The 18,614-nt window shown below is 38.3% G+C and overlaps 1 protein-coding gene across 3 annotated transcripts in view; it reads right to left on the minus strand.

The window, feature by feature from the left end:
* SLC44A1 (solute carrier family 44 member 1) overlaps window positions 1–18,614 on the minus strand; it is a 168,246-nt gene that overhangs the window by 24,689 nt on the left and 124,943 nt on the right. Inside the window, exons 15-16 of one of the 3 annotated variants that reach the window (XM_054584587.1) lie at window positions 17,521–17,601; window positions 12,193–14,525 (exon numbers count right to left, since the gene is read on the minus strand). In XM_054584587.1, coding sequence (XP_054440562.1) covers window positions 14,502–14,525; window positions 17,521–17,601 — 105 coding nt within the window. In that variant the 3' untranslated portion in view covers window positions 12,193–14,501. Of the gene's footprint in view, window positions 1–12,192; window positions 14,526–17,309; window positions 17,602–18,614 lie in introns of those variants that run through there. The other 2 variants (XM_054584588.1, XM_054584586.1) reach the window with 2 other exon arrangements.

Raw genomic sequence — 18,614 nt, forward strand, 5'->3', positions numbered from 1 at the left:
GGGCATAAGCATAATGATGTCAGAAACAACAGTCCATAATTAAATAAATGAATTCACTGAATAAATCAATAAGTGTGAGAGAAGGGAAAACGCTTCCTTACAGAAGAACCCCACTTACTAAATGTAGAAGCAATGACGGTATTAGAAAACCACCCGCGGTACTAGTTGTTTCAGAAAAGAATCGTGAAAAGATGCTAGTGCACAGAAATAAAGCTGATTTTTTGTGTTGATCTTGTATCCCACAACAATGCTTAATTCCTTTAATTGTGTGTGAATTCTTTATGATTTTTAACATATAAGATAATGTCATCTGAGAAGAGAGAGAATTTTACCTCTTCCTTTCTAATTGGGGTGACTTTTGTTCAGTTTTTCCTACTAATTGCCCTGGCTAGAACCTTTGGCAGAACGTCGAAGGGGAATGACAAGAGTGGGCATGCTTGTCTTGTTTTGCTTGTGGGGGAAAACCTTTCCATGGAGTATGATGTCAGCTGTGGGTTTTTCACAAGCATCCTCTATCAGGTTGAGTAAGTTCCCTCCACTCTTGTCAGTAATTTTCCCCCTAAAATGCAAATATCATCAAGCACTCCTTTGTTTAAAATTCTGCAGTGAGTCCCCATTTTCTTCAGCATAAAATCAAGTCCCTTAGTTGGGCCCACATGACCCTCAAGATCTGATCCCTGTTGACTTTTCCAATTTCATGTCTCCTTCAGTACCAACTCAGACACATATCTCCACACATGTTGTTCCCAAAAGCCTTGTTCTTGTTCTTCTTCTTTTTTTTCAACCACTTCCCTGCTTTGCTGCCCCTCCCGCTTCAGGAAGTCTCCATGCTGCTCCTGAGTTATCTCTGGTAGAGCAGCTGATGCATTATATTACAATCGTTGGCTTACCCCTTTGCCTCCTCAACAAACAGGTTTTGGAAGGCAAAGACTGGGTCTCTCATTTCTGTACCCTTAGTCAATATAGGACTTGGTAAAATATCTTTAGAACAAATGAAGATGGCCTTTCTATTTATATTGGGTTGGCCAAAAAGTCCGTTTGGTTTTTTTCTGTAAAATAAAAGACACATTTTTCATTTTCATCAACTTTATTGATTTGGATATTTTGAGTATGTCAGTTATCTTCCATATGGTATAATGTTGATTGTTCCAATCAATGTCTCAATTTGATTGTTATCAACTTCAATTGGTCTACTGGACCATAGAGCATCATCCAGGGAGAAATCTCCAGGATGAAACTTCGCAAAGCACTTCTGACACATTCAATCAGTCACAGCACCTTCTCCATACACTGCACAAATCCTTTTTTTTTTTTTTTTGCATTTCACTTGCATCTTTACTTTTCTTGACATAATAAAGCATAATATGCTGAAAATATTGCATATTTTCTTCCATCTTCAATATTAAAATAGCTACACAAAAATTCACCAATTTTGAGGGGTTTTTTATAAAATGCATGCTGATATGACAGCTGTCACAATACAATCTCTCAAAATTGTTTCCAATGAAGTTAAAGATAACTAAGTGCTTCTAGAGCCATCATACAGAAAAAATCAAATGAAATTTTTGGCCAACCCAATACTTAAGGATGTGACCTATAAGCCTTAATAGAGGCAGATTTGACTAAGGATGAAGAAACAAATTAAGTTCAAGAATCAAATAAAGAATTCGAAAGAAAGGAAGGAAGGAAGGAAGGAAGGAAGGAAGGAAGGAAGGAAGAAAGGAAGGAAGGAAGGAAGGAAAAAGAATCAGGAAATTACTTGTTTGGACTCCACCAGCTCAGCACCACCAAACCCCAGTTCAAGAGCCATATGTGGGTTATTTTTGCTTTCACAGTAACTTAAAGAATGCATGTACCTTCTTCCATCAATAATACAATTTTATAAACCTTGGTTTTTTCCTTTCTTTTCAGGTTGCTTAGGAAGCTTAAAATATTTAATGTCTCACTGTATAGCGACCACAGTAGTCTCAGAGTCTGGGATATTTGTTTCTTCCTGTTTTTCTATTTTTATTTTAATAATCTTATTGTATATATGCCTGTTTGGAAAAAATGGAACACAAATTTATAAAAGTACACACACTTAAGACACATTTCATGTTTCTTGTTAGCATAAAAGCACACATATGTTAAGGTGACTACGTAGGAAAAGCCAGGTTAGAGCCATTAAGGAAAAGTTTGCAGTTACCTAGGCTGCCCAAGCCATTGTTAGAATGGGATCTCTTTTTTGAAAAATTAGATAGATCTGAGTCATCGGGGAGTGGAAAAAAAATCTGTTGGCACAGAGGAATATTTTCAGACATCCAAACTCTTCTCCAAGTGGCTTCTTATCACAGAGACTGCATTAGACAACATTGAGAAGAAAGGTCAACATTTCCAATATTCAGAGAATTAGAGAATCAGAGGCTGGAGGAATCTGAACACCTGGCATGAGCCCCATCTTTTAATGGAGAAGTGGCACATACAATGCCGAGCGGAGGCCTCCATAATTTCTTTCTTCCTCTCCTCAGACCTAATTAGTCATCAGGACTGTTCGATTGGCCACTGGAATCTTCCTCTTCCCCTGTCCTCCTCTCTCCCAAGTCTCCCTCTTGGGGGCTTCGCCTCCAATCCCATCGCAGGCTCCCAGCACCTCAGTAGGTCTGAATGCACAGACACACCAAACTTCTGTATCCTCTGCAGGGTCACCTCTTGCTGCGCACCCACATATTCTCGGCTCTGGACACCCTAAACCACTGGTGCTTCCTCAAGTTGCTATACGGTTCCCGTGCCATTCCTCTGGGTAAAATCTCTCCTCCCCCCACATCCCCTTTCATCATCTGGCTAATTCCTGCTCATCCTTCAAGACTTAGCTCAGAGAGCTTCTCCTCATGACCCCAACACATCCCTACGTGCTCCCGAAGCACTCTAGTTACAACCCTTTCTGCTGTCTCTCTCCTCGTTAGGCTGTGAGCTACTTAAGATCAGGGAATGAGTATTTACCCGAGTTCCCAGAATATGAATCTGGCTGACCAGAGGAGGTCCCAGGAAATGCTTGTTGAATGAAAGTGGGTATGATTAGCACACTGCTCTAGGAGACAAAGTAAATGCATCTGACTGGGCCTCACTCATCAGCTGTTCCGCAAAATGTGAGACGTGGGTCTCACCAACTCCTACCAGTCTATTGTTTCTATCATGTTCTTCTAACCCTTCTAAATTTATTAAGTCCTCCTCACTCCTTCCACTGCCCTTTCCCTGTCTAAAAACAAATAAAAAAATAAAAATTCCTTAATCCATTTGGATTTGACTTAGATTTGTTTTCAAACTGAAAGCTAATTGTCCTAAACACCATTTATTAAATGGATTCTTTCTTATTTATTTGAGGTGTAGCCTTAGCTTTTATTACATCTTTAGAAATAATAGAATTTGTTTTGGGAATACTCTCTTCTACTCCATTGTCGTATTAGCTCATGGGTTTAGTTGCTGTTGCTTCATTGTACTTACCTGGCTATTTTTTCCTTAATGTAACTATATTTTTTTCATATTAAAAAACTATACGGAAATATTTTAAACATACAGATAAGCAAAAAATAAATAAATAATTAAACTACCCATAATCTGGTAATACAGAGATAACCATAATTCTTATTTTGATGTAAAAAGGGAACCTCTCTTAGCTGACTTGCACTTAACCATCAGATTAACGGACCTTCTCCAGTCCTCTGTAGAATGTATTGGCTGATGTGCACAGCAGGCTGAATGTCCCCGAAGTGGGCCCTACACACAGGGACCCGTGCCCTGTTCTGGGCATTCGTGGACTGTGCTTAGCAGGGATCAGGTGTGTTTATTCCAACATATACCATAATGCCAGGCGAAGTTGTTATATTCCAATGGTATAATCATATAAATATTAATTATATTGATAAAAATGAGTATGAAGGGAGGAATTTCTATGAAAACTAAGTTGAATGCTTTGGAAAGACTCTAGACAATACATTACTCTTGAATTATGAATGCGTGAGACTTATACACATTGGAAAGAAATGCTAGAACTCTGGATGTCTATGCTCAGCTGGCTTCATAAGCATTTCTAAATTCTTGACCTATTCTAAAGAAATCAATATTTCACATTTTTACATTTTTGGGTGGCTGCATTATTGATGTTATTAATGCAAAAAAGACAATAGACAACTTCAGAGGAGTCAGAGTCATAAAAAGAGTTACACCTATGTCAAGGGTTGTCCAATGAATACTTACTTGTAGGTTTTTTTTAAATGTTTCCTTTATAATGATTTTCTTCCTTAACCATAATTTTCAATTAACCCATCAACTACTGGTGCCTACAGAATTGGTTAAGAGAGCATCTGTTACACCTTTCGCTGTTTAAAAATGTATAGAAATACTGATTTTACATAAAATGAGATCATTCTATTGCAACTACTTTATTCCCTTCTTCACTGATTGTATGGTAAACATTATTCCAAGTCATTAAATATTACTTACACAGTTTTTAATGCCTCCCCAGTCCTTCCTGTTGAAATTCTAGACAATGCTTCCTTTTATTAGATGTAAAACTATATACCTTTCAGGACTAACAGAAAAGTTGAGTTCAGTCTTATGCTCAGCCTAGGGTTTCTTATGCAGCTAACTTCTTTTTCTCCATTTTCACTTGCCTCTTTTTTTTTTAAATTCAATTTCTATTTTTGTGTTAAAATTGCTTTATTTGGGGATAAGCTGTGAGAATCCTTTGCAGCAGATGGAGAGAGCAGACCAAACACAAACCTCTAATATCCTGTGTCCAGGTGTGAGGTTGTAGGATGAGTTTGGATGGCTGGAAGCCCTTCTGTTTTGTCTGGAAGGCAATACCTTACTGTCGCCTCTTTAGTTGACAGTACCTAGCTGGGGAGCTTATAACTACCTGGAGAGCTTTAAGGCTTCTATTGAAATTGCTGATAAGCCCAGGACATGGTCTAATAGCCAAGCTCTGCATCTTCTGGAATCCCAAGTTTAAGCTAGGTGCACCTTGTAAGTTATTTTTCTTAGGATTTGGACAGTAAATGCACAGTGTTAAATTAAAGGCACAAAGCAGTTCTTACTTCCACTGCTGCCTGCCCCAACCAAAATATGTAATAATGTGAAGAGACATGGTCTTATAGGTTAGTCCCACAGCAAACTTGTTCAAGGCTATAAGGCCAAACAATCTCATAAGATACTGGGTTCTTCCTCTACCTTTCAACACCTTTAAGAGGTTGGAGCTGTAGAGTAATTTGAAGAAGCTCAAATTTCAACCATAACTGCATATAAACCTAGAGGGCACAGATAGTATGCTTCGTTAAAGAAATCCTCTAGCTTTTTCTTTATTTTCTAAAACAAAAGACAGAAAAACTCTGGGTAACTTCAGGAGATGTGAGGCTTTTCCACAAGCACTTTTATCACTAGATAGTCTAGCTAACTAGAAATCGTGTACATCAGCCTCAGAATCACCCCTCCCCCACTCTGAAAAAGAATGAACAGTCCAGACTAGTTAAGGTTCTTCAGTATCTCAAACACCTCAAGTGTGTGAGGACACCCCACAAATGTTCTATAAGTTCTTTTGGCAAGATGGTGTAGATAAACATCCAGGCCTATGGTCTGGGCATGGCGCACATTTGGTAATAAAAAAGCACTCTGTACAGCAACCTCTCGAGAAAAAAAATCAATATTACAAAGCAGCTCAGGAGAGGCCTATTGGTATCGCCAAAAGATCTTCCACTTCATACAGCCCCTTCCTTAGCCCCCAATATCATTGAAAATAGATTTTTCCACACTTTAATGAAACACAGCTACTGCCTCAATTATGGCCAACGTCTCACAAACCCACTAATTCCGCACAGACGTAAACTTTGATTTATGTGCCGTCACCAGGCACAAGTGTCTTCCGTGGTAAACCGTATCTAACAGGCTTTTCTACTCTGCCTGGTGATTGAATTCCGTTGTAACCTTAGTATATGCAGGATGACTGACTCCAGCTCGGAAGCCTGGCTGGACAGTGGATAAACTTTGTACTTCAGAAATTAGTTTTCAGCCCTGGCTGGTGTGGCTCAGTGGATTAAGTGCCGGCCTATGAATCAAAAGGTCGGTGGTTTCATTCCTGGTCAGGGCACATGCCTGGGTTGTGGGCCAGGTCTCTGGATGGGGGTCCCTGATGTTTCTCTCCCTCTCTTCCTCTCTCTCTTCCCCTCTCTCTGAAAATAAATAAATAAAATCTTTAAAAAAAGAAATTAATTTTTAGTACATTTATATTTCATACTTCAAGTCCCTTAGACCGTGGTAGGAGGGAATGACTGGGAAATTCCAGGGTACCCTTGTAGCATACTAACCAAATTTGAAACCAAGATGCTATTCACGATTACATTTTAATGAAAGAGTAGCAGAATATGCCACCCCCAACACAGGACTGCAGGAGTTTGGGCCATGCCACCTCAAAAAAATGCTGCTTTGGTATATTGATTATTTTGAGCTTATAGGCACTGGAAAAACAACAAATGCAGGGAGGGGCTTTCTCTCAACGCTCCTTATTTGCCTAAAGACAGATTCTCCAAAAGGAATTAAATTGCCATCAATATCCTTTTTGGGAGTTTCATCCACCAGGCGATTGACTCTTATCAAAAGAGAGGAGACTAGATGTTGACACCACACAGGGACAAACTTTCTCAAAAGCTTTCACCTGTTCTTCTAAAGACCGATTCATCTTTCCTGAAAATCATTTACTCTCCCCGTTCCCTATTAAGATGGCATTTAAACTTGAATTCTAAGCCACCTCCAGGAGCTACACATTTCTCCCTGGGTATCTCCCATGCATATATGTTAATAAATTTGTGTGTTTTTCTCTCATTAACCTGTCTTTGATTACAGAGGTCTCAGCTAAGAGCTCACAAGGGTAGGTGGGAAATTATTTTCCTCCCCTACACTATTAATCACCACCCCGGGCATGGGAAAGTTTTACAACACAGTAGGCAATGACATTCTTTCCTATAAAATTTTATTTATTACATAAAAAATTCTATACATTTGTTAGACTAAAATACAGTTTTCATTATCATTCTGGCAACTGAGTCAGTACACAAAGAAAACTTAGCATTAGACCAGCACTTTTTTTTCCTAGTTCATATTTCTGCACAAGAAAAACATTTCAAATCTCCATTTCCTATAGGCTCATTGCACCCTGAAACCAGATGGAATTCCATCCAATTCAGAGCTCTTGGAAGTGAATTTCCCAGCAAGAATCAATAACTCCAGAAAGCTAATTGTTCAATGTACATATTTTTGAAGTCCTCTGAGAGCATATTGCTCTGTCTGTAAAGTGTGCACTGCGTCAGTAATGACAAATCACAAATACTAGAGCTACGACCGTGTCCGGGGGCATGTTCAAGCACCTACATGTTTGTTTCCCCATCTGAATACAGTGCAGTGACACTGCAATCAGGAAAAACCCAAAATAATGCCAAGATAAAAGGTCTCGAACTATAGAATTCATGGAAAGCTTAATGGTGATCCCACAGTTCGTAATGGACAGACAGGACATGATACGAAATTCATTTTGACACTATGAAATAGAATGCACATGGGGAAATAAAAAGACCAAAAATGCATCAGACTGAGAAATACGCGGCACCACAACACACTTCTCATGCCAGATTGCAGAGCAGTGAGAAATCGAGAGACACTGATGTGTGTCTTCTGTTCACATCACCCGTATATTGGGCTGGGCCTGACACTGAATATGAAGGCCTGAGAGGTCCCTATTGCACTGACTGATCATTAAAGCTTGGCTGCCTTATTTTAGGAGCTTGATCCTAAATTCCAGGAGCTCAGAGAGGCTGTGCCAGCAAACATTTAAAGTTGGACCTTTGGTCTTCAAAAGATATACTTTTGTCTTTGGTTGTTTTTCCAGAGCTTCCAACATTTCGTTAGGTGCCTTCCACACTTTTCATCCCAACTTTTTGTTTGTTAGTTGCAGTTTTTTACTCCTGTAATCAAATCAGCTAACCACCCACTGAACTGACTTCCTTGGCTACAGGACCAACTCGAAGGGCAGTCAGCAGTCAAGAATATTTTGAGATAGCATTAATGAGACATCTTTTCATTACGGAGCCCCCGGTACCCATTTATAGGAGGGAAGAAATCAGAAAACCTCAACTAAGGCAACGTAGTAGTAGAAGGCAACTTTTCCCACGTGATGCCTCTCTCTGGAAATCAAACTAGCAAAAACAAGTGGGGCCCAAAAGAAGCTCTGAGCACAGATCACTGGAACCCCATCTCTGTCTCACATCATCGGCCCCCAGGGCTGCCTTACTTTTGTCTCATTCCTGTGGCAGGTGGCATGGTCTGCAGGATGCTGGCAGCAACTGTCACCCCAGACCTGTGTCCATGTATTCCTCTTCTTTTCAAGGCTTCCCTTTCCTTACGTGGAATGGCTTAATGCATATCCCTCAAAAAATAACTGTCTCAAATGAATTCTCTAACTGACGGGATGGGTGGATCAGATTCATGTGTGAAGGTCAGGACGTTCTGCTTTAAATCATACCCTTCTACCACAAAAGGACACATCAAATGTAGATACTTACACTGGACTTAGGCCCCTCCCCACCTGATATGGGAATTTCCACCCGTGGTCTCTCCACTCGCTACGGTAGGTGGTTTATTAAAGCTCTTTTGGGGGTGGGCGAGAGGGTAGGGAGCTGATTTTTCTCCTTTCTTCACCAGCCAGTGATGGGATTCTCTCTGCTTTCTTAAGCTTGAAAATGTAGGTAATGGCTTGATGTCTGACCATAAGTAATGACCCAAATCTTAAAAGAAGGTCCAACTCCTTTAAGGATTTCTGCCAGCTCTTTCACCCCGAAGACTTCTCCCTGTTGATGCGGCACCCTTTCCTAGTATAAGGTACAGACAGGAAGAAATCTGCGTGCTCCCCACAAAAAGAAGGGGGGTGGGTGTGGGGAGTGGAGGCGCAGTTCTGTTCGCAGTAGTCCAAGTCTGCTCTAGTGGTGACTGAAAAACAGTCGAGACAGGAACACCTCCTTGACTTACGGGAGAGAAAAACAACGTCTTTTGAATTCCTACTCCCAGCATCTGCTCTTCCAATTTTCCACTAAAACTTTTTTTATCAACTGCTAGACTACATTGAGTTTGCTAATTTATCATCATCTTCAACTATACCCTCACATCTCCAAGGAAAGAAATCATGCTGTTTTGAAGATTCAGTGTTCATAATCTTGTTATTCATTCGTATTAGTGTGGTTTCTATTTCCAAAGCTAGTACTAAGTCAAAGCCTTCTAGTTATAAAAATGACTCCAGGTCAGACGCTGGTAGCTACCATCTTAAAAAATATCTTCGGTGGAGGCTTAATCACTACCTTATTTCAAAACACATTGTCAAACCAACTTTAGAAACACCTTTGACTTATGCTCATTAGGCCCTGAGAGGAGGGGAGGTGAGAGCTGGCAGCCTGAGGGCTGTGAAATTCTTATTAGCATTTTAAATGTTCATAGATGGGCTATGTGCATTGGACAGGTGGTCTATTGCCTTCACAAGCTTCTCAAAGGGACCCATGTCCCCTTAAAAGATTAAGAACCTGCTTTTGAATATCAAATATTAAATTCAGATTTTAGCAAATACAAGTGAAAAGTTTCTGAAACATTTGTGAACTACAAGGTTTTCATATTCAGCCAGATCTTGACTAGACTATGAGTAACCTGAACACTTTACTGTTCTGAACTCTTGAGTCTGGAGTGTTTAGTCCTCAGGAACTCATTTATGTTGTAAAACTGAGTATCAAAAATGAGTAAAATAACCTAATATTTGGACCCCTAACAATTTCTTATATTTTCCACGATTTTACTAATGAATTCCTTTGTAAAATATCGAACTTAAATCCTGTCCATGTAACTTACAAAAGTGCTAATTGCCCTGCACCATTGAAACAGGAGCATCATTTGTCTGTTTTCACACACAAAGGAATCAAGGTGAGGAGGAAGAGTGGTATTTCTGTAGCAAAGAAAGGTTTTCCACAGAAATGCTCAAGTTTATAAACTTCGCATTACTTTTTTTATAAGAAAGGTACTTTCAAAGATTTAAATCTTGGATTAAAATTTCCCTCTTGGAGAATAAACTTTGGCTCAAATTGATGAAATCTGAATGGGAAAAAGTACGCTGTTTTAAATTTATATGTGTATACAACATGTTTAGCTTTTTGTTTTAAGTTTGTTAGCCTTAGATTTTCTCTTGGCACAGTCAAGACCGCTTTTGCAAAATTTGGGCTCTATGCCACTGAACAAAGATGAGCTAATTCCGAAAGCAACCACTGTATCTGAATAGTACCTACTTTTCAAAAGGGCTACCACCCATCCTTAGTGCACAAGGTGCATGAATATGCATTTAAAGCAAAAGGCATTCTATGCTGTGAATATATAATACACAAATCTCTGCTTTATGCATTTACTTCTGAACTCACAGTTCTCCAATATGTATTCAACGACCACATCATAACTTTAGGCAAGCCATTACAGTGCACTCCTGTCTGTCAGATGGAATATATGAAAACAGTACAGAAATTAGCTGTGGCAGATACACTGATAAGCCTCCAGGCTTGGAGTGTTTTTCAAGTTGCAGTAAAAGAGCAGTAGAGAACTTTCTTACTGAAAGGTGAAAGCTTAAAGACCTTTCCAAAGATAACTTCTCAGAGGCTATGTTAAGGCTACTGGAAATTCCCAAAATTCAAATGAGAAGGTTATTGGCCAAAAATAAAATAATGTTCAGGTCATTGTAATTGGCAGCTCTGGTTTGGGAACTGATCCCAGAATTCTACTCTGCAGATGGGGGAGGGGTACCTTCTGAAATGGCCTTTATTAGCTATGAGTGGTGCATCTTGGAAATGGTTGAAGCCTCAGGGGCAATGGGATGGCCTGACAAGTATTTGGCACCTGCAGTTCCCTTAGCTGTTTTGAGGAAGGGGGTGGGAGAAGTATTACTCTGGGTTAAAGCAGCTCAAGATGAGGATAAAGGAAGGGGCTACCTGCTCACTAGTCCTGTAACTGCCCTAGGAAGACAAGGAAGCCCTTGGCAGATATCAAGGCCAGTGGTACTGGGAATTGGCAGCTAAGGCCCTTCGCTGAAAAAGAAAGAAAAAAGTAAGAGTACAAAAGCATCTGTACAAAGCAAAAACTTACTTCCAGCATAATTTTTTAATACACTCAGTGACCGCCTCTTCCTTAATTGTTACGGAGAAAGTTTGGGACCAACACACAGGTAAGCCACTTAAACTGCAGTAACTTAGGACTTAATTATGCTATAGGATAGGATACAAGCTTTCATCCTAAATATTAAGCATTGCATTAAATGGTTTAAAGCAACAAGCTGCTCTGAGCTCTGCTCATCCATGCAAGGACTATACAATTTCAATGCCCTAAATTCCTAATGTTTACCAGTAGCAAGCTTCTCATAAAAAAAAGATGGATCTCTTAAATTTACACAGAAAAGTAACCTTTTCCCTTCCATATTAATTTGCAGCAGAGCTGACTCTTGAGGCAGGAGCCTAGAAACTCCAAATCACGCAGCAGAGCTGTAATTATCTGGCGGCAGAAACCCTAACACTACTGTGGCCGCCATGATCATGACTTGCAGGAGAGGACATCAAGCTCAGAGCCCCGAATGCAGTTTGGAAGATGCATCACAGAAAATGACAAAGAACTACAACACAGAGTCAACGGTTTATAAAATTAGCCAGGCAGCCCTATTTCACAGACAATTTTTGTATTTCATCTATTCTTCTCACTCGGGCAGAAGACGGAGGCCATGAGCGAACAGCAGTGAGGCAGCCAGCCCACAGCTAGCTGAGGAACGACGTACCATGGATGAAAGAGGCAGCAGGAATATCCAAACATAACCTCCAAACATTTAAATACTGCTAAGAAGGAAAAGCCTGTGTGAGGCTTTAAAAAATGAATCAAAGAATGAAGCTCATATGAGAGTGATATTATATATATCAAATATCTCTCTGTGTGCGCCTGGGTAACACAGGCATATTTGTGCATATCCACCTATATGGCACACACGTTTACTTAGGGGAAACAGCCTGGCAATTAATTTGGAACTCAAATGACATGGTTACACATAGATCATAGTTTCTAAACACAATGTTAGTAAAACAAAATTTATTTGTAAAACAGGACCTGTTATATAAAATGGCACACAGTCAAGTTATACAAAAATACAAAATTTCTTTCTGATTACAGTTCTAGTTGCAAATGATAATTAGAAAGCATTCCTGGTGGCTTCCAAATAGTTGAGATTGCGAGCATATGGAACAGGAAGCAGCAAGAGTCCATGATGTTGGGTTGTCCAAGTGAGGAGAACCTAATTTCCAAATTCAAGACTTCCATCAGGTCACTTTGGAGGGACACCTCCTAAAATAGCTAGCTCCTGGAAATGTCTTCTGTTTTGATACCCATCTTCCAGATTTTTGTCAATCCTAAATTTAGTTCTCAATGTTTCTTAATGTCCAAAATCTGTGTGGCTAGGAAACAGAAGGTATTCTGAATTTTCTCAGATGATTTGCTCTCTCACCTATTTGGATAATTGTTAGTTACATAATTATATTTATTCTTTTCAACTGATATAAAAGAGTACAATGATACAGTCTGTCAGTGTTAGATGTTAACTTCTGGAGAATTATTGTTTCAAAATAGCTACTCTCACAATGTTGGTTTCCCAGGTTTTGCCAAGACATGAGCTCTTAACTAGGTGTTTTCTTTAAAAAACAAAACAAAAAAAAATTCAGACTCTTATTGCAAATATTCTGAAAAGTCAGAAATATTACATGAGCTCTGAAAAGAAACCAAAGTATTTAGCATATTTTAGCCTAGCTAAAGAACACGGATACTTAAAAAAAATACAATTTACCTTTTGCAGCAATTTAAAGGTCCAACCCTTTGAAAGGAAGCACATTAGCAAACAGCTGCTTAGTAAGCCCTACTGACATTAATTGTGTGCATTTCCATAACACCGGTCTAATTCGCTAATTCTGGTAGGAAGCAATGCTTTCTTTCAAAAGATTCTCCTTCCATGGAATGATAAAATGCTGAGACTTTTTTTTTTTTGTACAGAGCCTGTATTTAGTGCAATAAGTTTAAAAAATTTGCTCTGAAATATTTACTTTACATTAACAAAAATAGCCTTTTTTAAAAAAATTGTAACAAAAAGGAGTTATCGCATAAACAGATCATGAATTATTCTTAGCAAATTACACTTTTTTTTCTTAAAGCATTCACCATTACAATAAGCAGAACAATGGAATATTAGCCATTCATATCTGGTAAGCTTTAGGAATAATCATTAAAAAAAAAACAAACACCCGTAACCCAGCCCCAAACAAACAAACAAACAAAAAAGTTCAACACTTGAGGATTAGAACATTAACCAATTCTTCAGTTAAACATTGTAGAATTCTGGATACTTGATGAACTGCCAAGGAGAGGAGCACCTGCCAGGGTGTTTTCAGGTTTTACAGCAAGCGTTTGAATAAAATGGCTCCTTAGCCCTAAGTCACACCTGTCCCTCTGGAGCAGGAGCCCATCACTGGGCTTTTCAATGCTCTGTGTTCCACGTTTCTCTCCCTTCTTCATCCCGCCCAGCAATTACTTCATCTGCAAATCAATACACGGGAACTTAAAGGCTATGCTCATTGGGTGCTCCAGCTTCCTTTCAAACCAGGCACAACATGTGTGAAAGATGCGACTAAAGTCAAAAATGAAAGACAAACCATAAGAAAAAAGTTTGCATAAGAAAGATTATCTACCCTTTTCTTTTTCACCTACTCTCTTATAGAAGCATTAGGGTAAACTACAAATACCTGAGGAGTTGGTTACTTTTTAATGTTGGCTGACAAATGCATGAGCGATTATGAAACTTCCCATATTGGGTCCACTTGTATGTTTTGAAAAATAAAATGACATGGCTTCTTTGATTGGGGAAAACTGATTGGAGTAATTCCTTATTTCTCTGACAGCATATGCCTAGTCTCATTCCACTAGTACTTATGCATCAGTGAAATAAGATCTTGATTTTATGTACACATCAGGGAAATCACCCCTGAATCAACTTTAGACAGAGAATTCGGTACAATAATTTTACCTAATTTAAATAACTAAAGTTAAAAATCTCCTCTAAGTTATTAAAAATGTTAATCAGATATGAATCTTAACATTTCCATTAAGACAATTACAATTGAAAACATTAAATGACGGCAGTTGCCTTGTAAAAGCCACCCGTATGAAAGGAGTACATGTTTGACAAAAATAAGCATAAAAAAGGTATTAAATCCCTGTTCCTTTTCTCTGATTTTGGCTGATTATGTGTGTGTGTGTATATACATATACATATATACACACATACATATACATATATACACACACCCACACACACAAATACATAGTTATGTGTATATATTGTTTTGGAATGTCAATGGGTTCCATACGGTCGGCTAGGTTCAAGCAGAACTTGCTCCCGAAGCCTAGAAAACAAAGTCATACAGAGTACAATCTTAGACAATTACCATTAGAAGAAGATCATGAACGATGTTACAAATGCATAGATGGACTGTCACAAACAGCAACGAGGCGAAATGAACTGAGAATCCTTCTCCCCGGAAACTATATTCCAGGGGCTGAAATTTGTATGGATGTTGGCTAGTTTGGATAAGCTTTGAGATATGCTTAGAGTACTTCTCTGGTCTATGTTGCTATAGTGCCCAGGTGTTCTCTCCCTTTCCTCTGTAGATTATTTCCTGTACAAGTAGGTGGCCAGATGTCTCTTTCTTAAACCTCTTTATCACATTTGGTAAATTTTTCTAAATCATTTCCAAAGATTTAGAGAGAAACCTCACAAGCCTTTAAAGTTTTCTTAACTAATAGGATCGACCTCTCTCTCAAAAAAAAAAAAAAAAAAAAAAAAAAAGAAAAAGTCCAAGAGGAGAACTGGGAGTATTTATATCCAGTTCAATGATCCCCCTGTCAAAAGGAAAATTTAAAACCTCATTTTCTTGAACATTATTTTATAGGCTAAAAATAAACCTTAAATTAAAATATCCCATTAAGGGGGAAGAGAGACGGTGAACTCAAACAGCAGTGTTTCTACAGATACGCAAACTAGGTATGACACACTTTAAAGAACTTTCATCTAAAGGAATAATGTGAATTAAACCAGGCAAATAAATACTACAGAAGCAATACTAAATTCTACCAGTTCCCAAACGTCAGCGGGGAGTTCCTCAGATAACTCTTTAGGGACACGCATACGATGGTGGCGGCAGTACGGGTCACCTCTCACCACGCATGCCGTAGAAAAGAGGTAAGAATTGGACACCATGTGCTTAAAAAACTTAACTACCTTGTGAGCAACATTTCACCCTTCTCTCCTGACAAGTTTTTTAACCGCTTAAAACATCATATTTAGGGGCCAAACTCTATACAATGTCCAAAGCACCAGAAGAACAATGCACACAGAAGAGGTATTTGGGGACCTGCCATCAATTGGCAAGCAATGAACTGATGAACAGCAAAAAAATAAAAGCGAAGGCTGAATGAAGATTTTAATGCATTATATGAATTAAGGGACATTAATTTAAAACTGAGAGCAATAAAAATCTTCCTCAATTTTTTGGCTTCTGATAGAATGCCACCTAACCTGGGCAATTCTCCTGGTATTATTAATTATGAATTAGGGGTTTAGGTAAGAGAATGTATACTTCCATTCTGGTTTACCACAATCCATCTATCTCTGTCTTTAGAATACAGAACTACATGCCAATTCATGGTCAAACTAGTCAGTCCTAAATCTCTAAATATTTCTCCCTTTCTTTAAATGCCTATTACTGCATGGCAATTTAATGGAAGTTTCAACCACTGGAAAGACAGAAAAGAAAGGGGGAAAGGATGGTTGACATTTTAAGATTTTCTCTATCTTTTTTAAGTCTCAGGCTTGGAACCTTATTTCCTGAATAATTAAGACAATGAAACAGTGGCAAGAAAGGAGTCTTCTTCACTTTTTCCGACGCCACCATAGAGCTGGCAGATCCTTCAACCCTGCCCCCTTGGCCTGCATGAAGTAAGAGGGGTTCAGAAAGAAGGGGCAGGAGGCAAGGCACCTGACCGGAGGGACTGCTCACTGGCGTCCCTTGCTCACTCAATCCAGGTCTGGCTAATGCCCATTTAAACTAAGAGTCATATAACCATTGTCTACATTTTTTTTTTACTTATGATTAGAGTCATCTGTGCCTTGGGAATCTTAACACTGATATTTTACTTTATTATCATCAAAGCTATTAAGAGCATCACCAAAATAGGTACTGGAAGGGGTTTACAGAAGAAAGAGTTTATATCTAAACATTCTGCTGAGACTCTAATTTAGGTTAAACATGCAATTATTTTCCATATACATATATAGTCTCCCCCACTCTCCTTAAATGAACCCATTCCCTTTACTCGTAAATACTTAAGTGGGCTTGTTCTATATATTTCTTAAGTTGGAAAACTATTAATCAAACCATTTATGAAAGTATAAAGAAGAAAAGAAAGTCTTTACCTCACACTTTTGGACATTATATGCAATTGGAAGGCACAGTATTTAAAATGAACTGTTTAAGGAGATAGGCAATTATGTAATATTTTTAAATAAACATGCCATTTAAAAACAATACATTTTTAAAATAAGTAGTAAGTAGATGAGTATATGCTAGAGACATCTGCTGTTAGGCAGAGATGAGACATCTATGGGAAAGCAGCTCAGGATTCACCTACGCTGAGAAGTTGTTCTTTTTTTTTAAGTAAAAGTAGAATATATGTGTCACTGACCAGAGGTAATTTATCCTTCTCACAAATCAGCTGAAGTTGGAGAAGACCAGGTTGTCTTATTTAGTGGGAAATGTGGGTGTTGATGAAAACAGACTTGTTGGTTACTGAAAAATAGCTTAAGAAACAAAGAGTACAATCCAGGCAACGTAAGAAAAAGTCAGCAAAGGGGAAAAGACAGCAACATGAACAAACCAATACTAAAAAATGAAGGAATATGGATTTTAGCAAGTTGAAAGGAATTGCTATTATCACCTTCCAAATGATAAAAGTCAAACTGTCCCTTCAAGTGCACAACCAAACGTTCAGCCCAATGAAAACTAACCACTGACAGTTAAAAAGAAAAGGAAAAAAAAAAAAAAAAGAAAGAAACAGCAATTTCACCTTAGGGACAAGAATATCCCCTACGCTGCCGTGACCACTCTTCATTGTGACAATGCTGTGTTCCTTTCAGCTTACTTTTACAGAAGGTGGTCTCAGTTGTGATAAAAATTCAGCCATCCAAGTGATGGGTAAACACACAAACAGAAAGAGCAGCATGTCCTGCGTAATACAGATAACAAAAGCTTCTCCGGAAGAAGTGCAGTCAGTGAAGACAGAGAGAGAGAGGAAGTGAAAGTGAAATTCTTGGAGGGAGGCCACCTCCTCATCCCCACCTACCATCGGTTTTAGCTCTCTGGCATCGGCAACGCCTCCCTTACCAGCTTCTTTCATTGCTTTCCTACTGTTTTCCACAAACTCCTGCAAAACAGGGACCAAATGGCACAAATTCTTAGGTCCTTTCGCATTTCGGTTGGTAGAGACATTCTAAAGAACATTCACATATTTGGCTCAAAATTGGTAAATGGAGTCGCTTCTTGGCCTTTTGGCTAAGATCAAATGTAATACTGGTAAATGGATGGCTTAAGACCATAGCAATAAACACATTCAGTATCAGACATAAGAGGTGTTAAATTTGTGGGAATAAAATGCAATCTGTTGACAGAAAATTTTTTCTCCATCCATTCATGGAGACAATCTTACTTATAATGTTAAGAGATAATGTCAGTTCTAGTTTTGGCCCAAAGAGAAAATACCTAACTTAAAAAAAAAAAAGACTACTTTCCCACACTTAGAATGTAGTTTTATTTGTTGATTTACTTTTTCTGTATCATGGTTAAATGGAACAAGAAGAACATTTTACTCCATAGCCTCCTTTTTGAAATAATCCTACATGGTAAAAGAAAGCATTGATACTACTGCACACAGAATACTGTTTTTACCAAACCATAAATAAGTTACTAAAAAAAAAAAGTCTATCTGGATTTGAAATTACTTCATAAAGCAGGAAGGTAAGGACTACTGAAGATGAATTATGCCCCTAAGGAGGTGTTTCTATGCTGTCAAAGTTCATGGAGTACTTCTTCATTGAAAGTCCTCATCAGTCTTACAGTTTTTACTCTGCTTTTGATCAGTGGCTTAAAAACAAAAATACACTCTTCTCCTAAATGCCTTAATCACAAAAGAGATGTAATTATCATAGACCAAATTCCATTATGAAAATAATCAGAATTATAATTTAGACATTCTGAAAATGTCCAAAATTTAGTTGATGATGTGTTAGTACCAAACAGGTCGGTTAACTCATTTGGTATTTTTGCAGTTGAAAAAAAGAAGAATCTAATCTATTTATTAACACATTATTTTAAATAAATAAATTCAATTTAAATCCATGTTCCTGAAGATAAAATTTTTCAATATCTAATATTTAGTCT

This window comes from Pteronotus mesoamericanus, unplaced genomic scaffold, assembly GCF_021234165.1.
Source record: "Pteronotus mesoamericanus isolate MK-2021 breed Mesoamerican mustached bat unplaced genomic scaffold, CSHL_Meso_final contig_78, whole genome shotgun sequence".
NCBI lineage: Eukaryota > Metazoa > Chordata > Mammalia > Chiroptera > Mormoopidae > Pteronotus > Pteronotus mesoamericanus.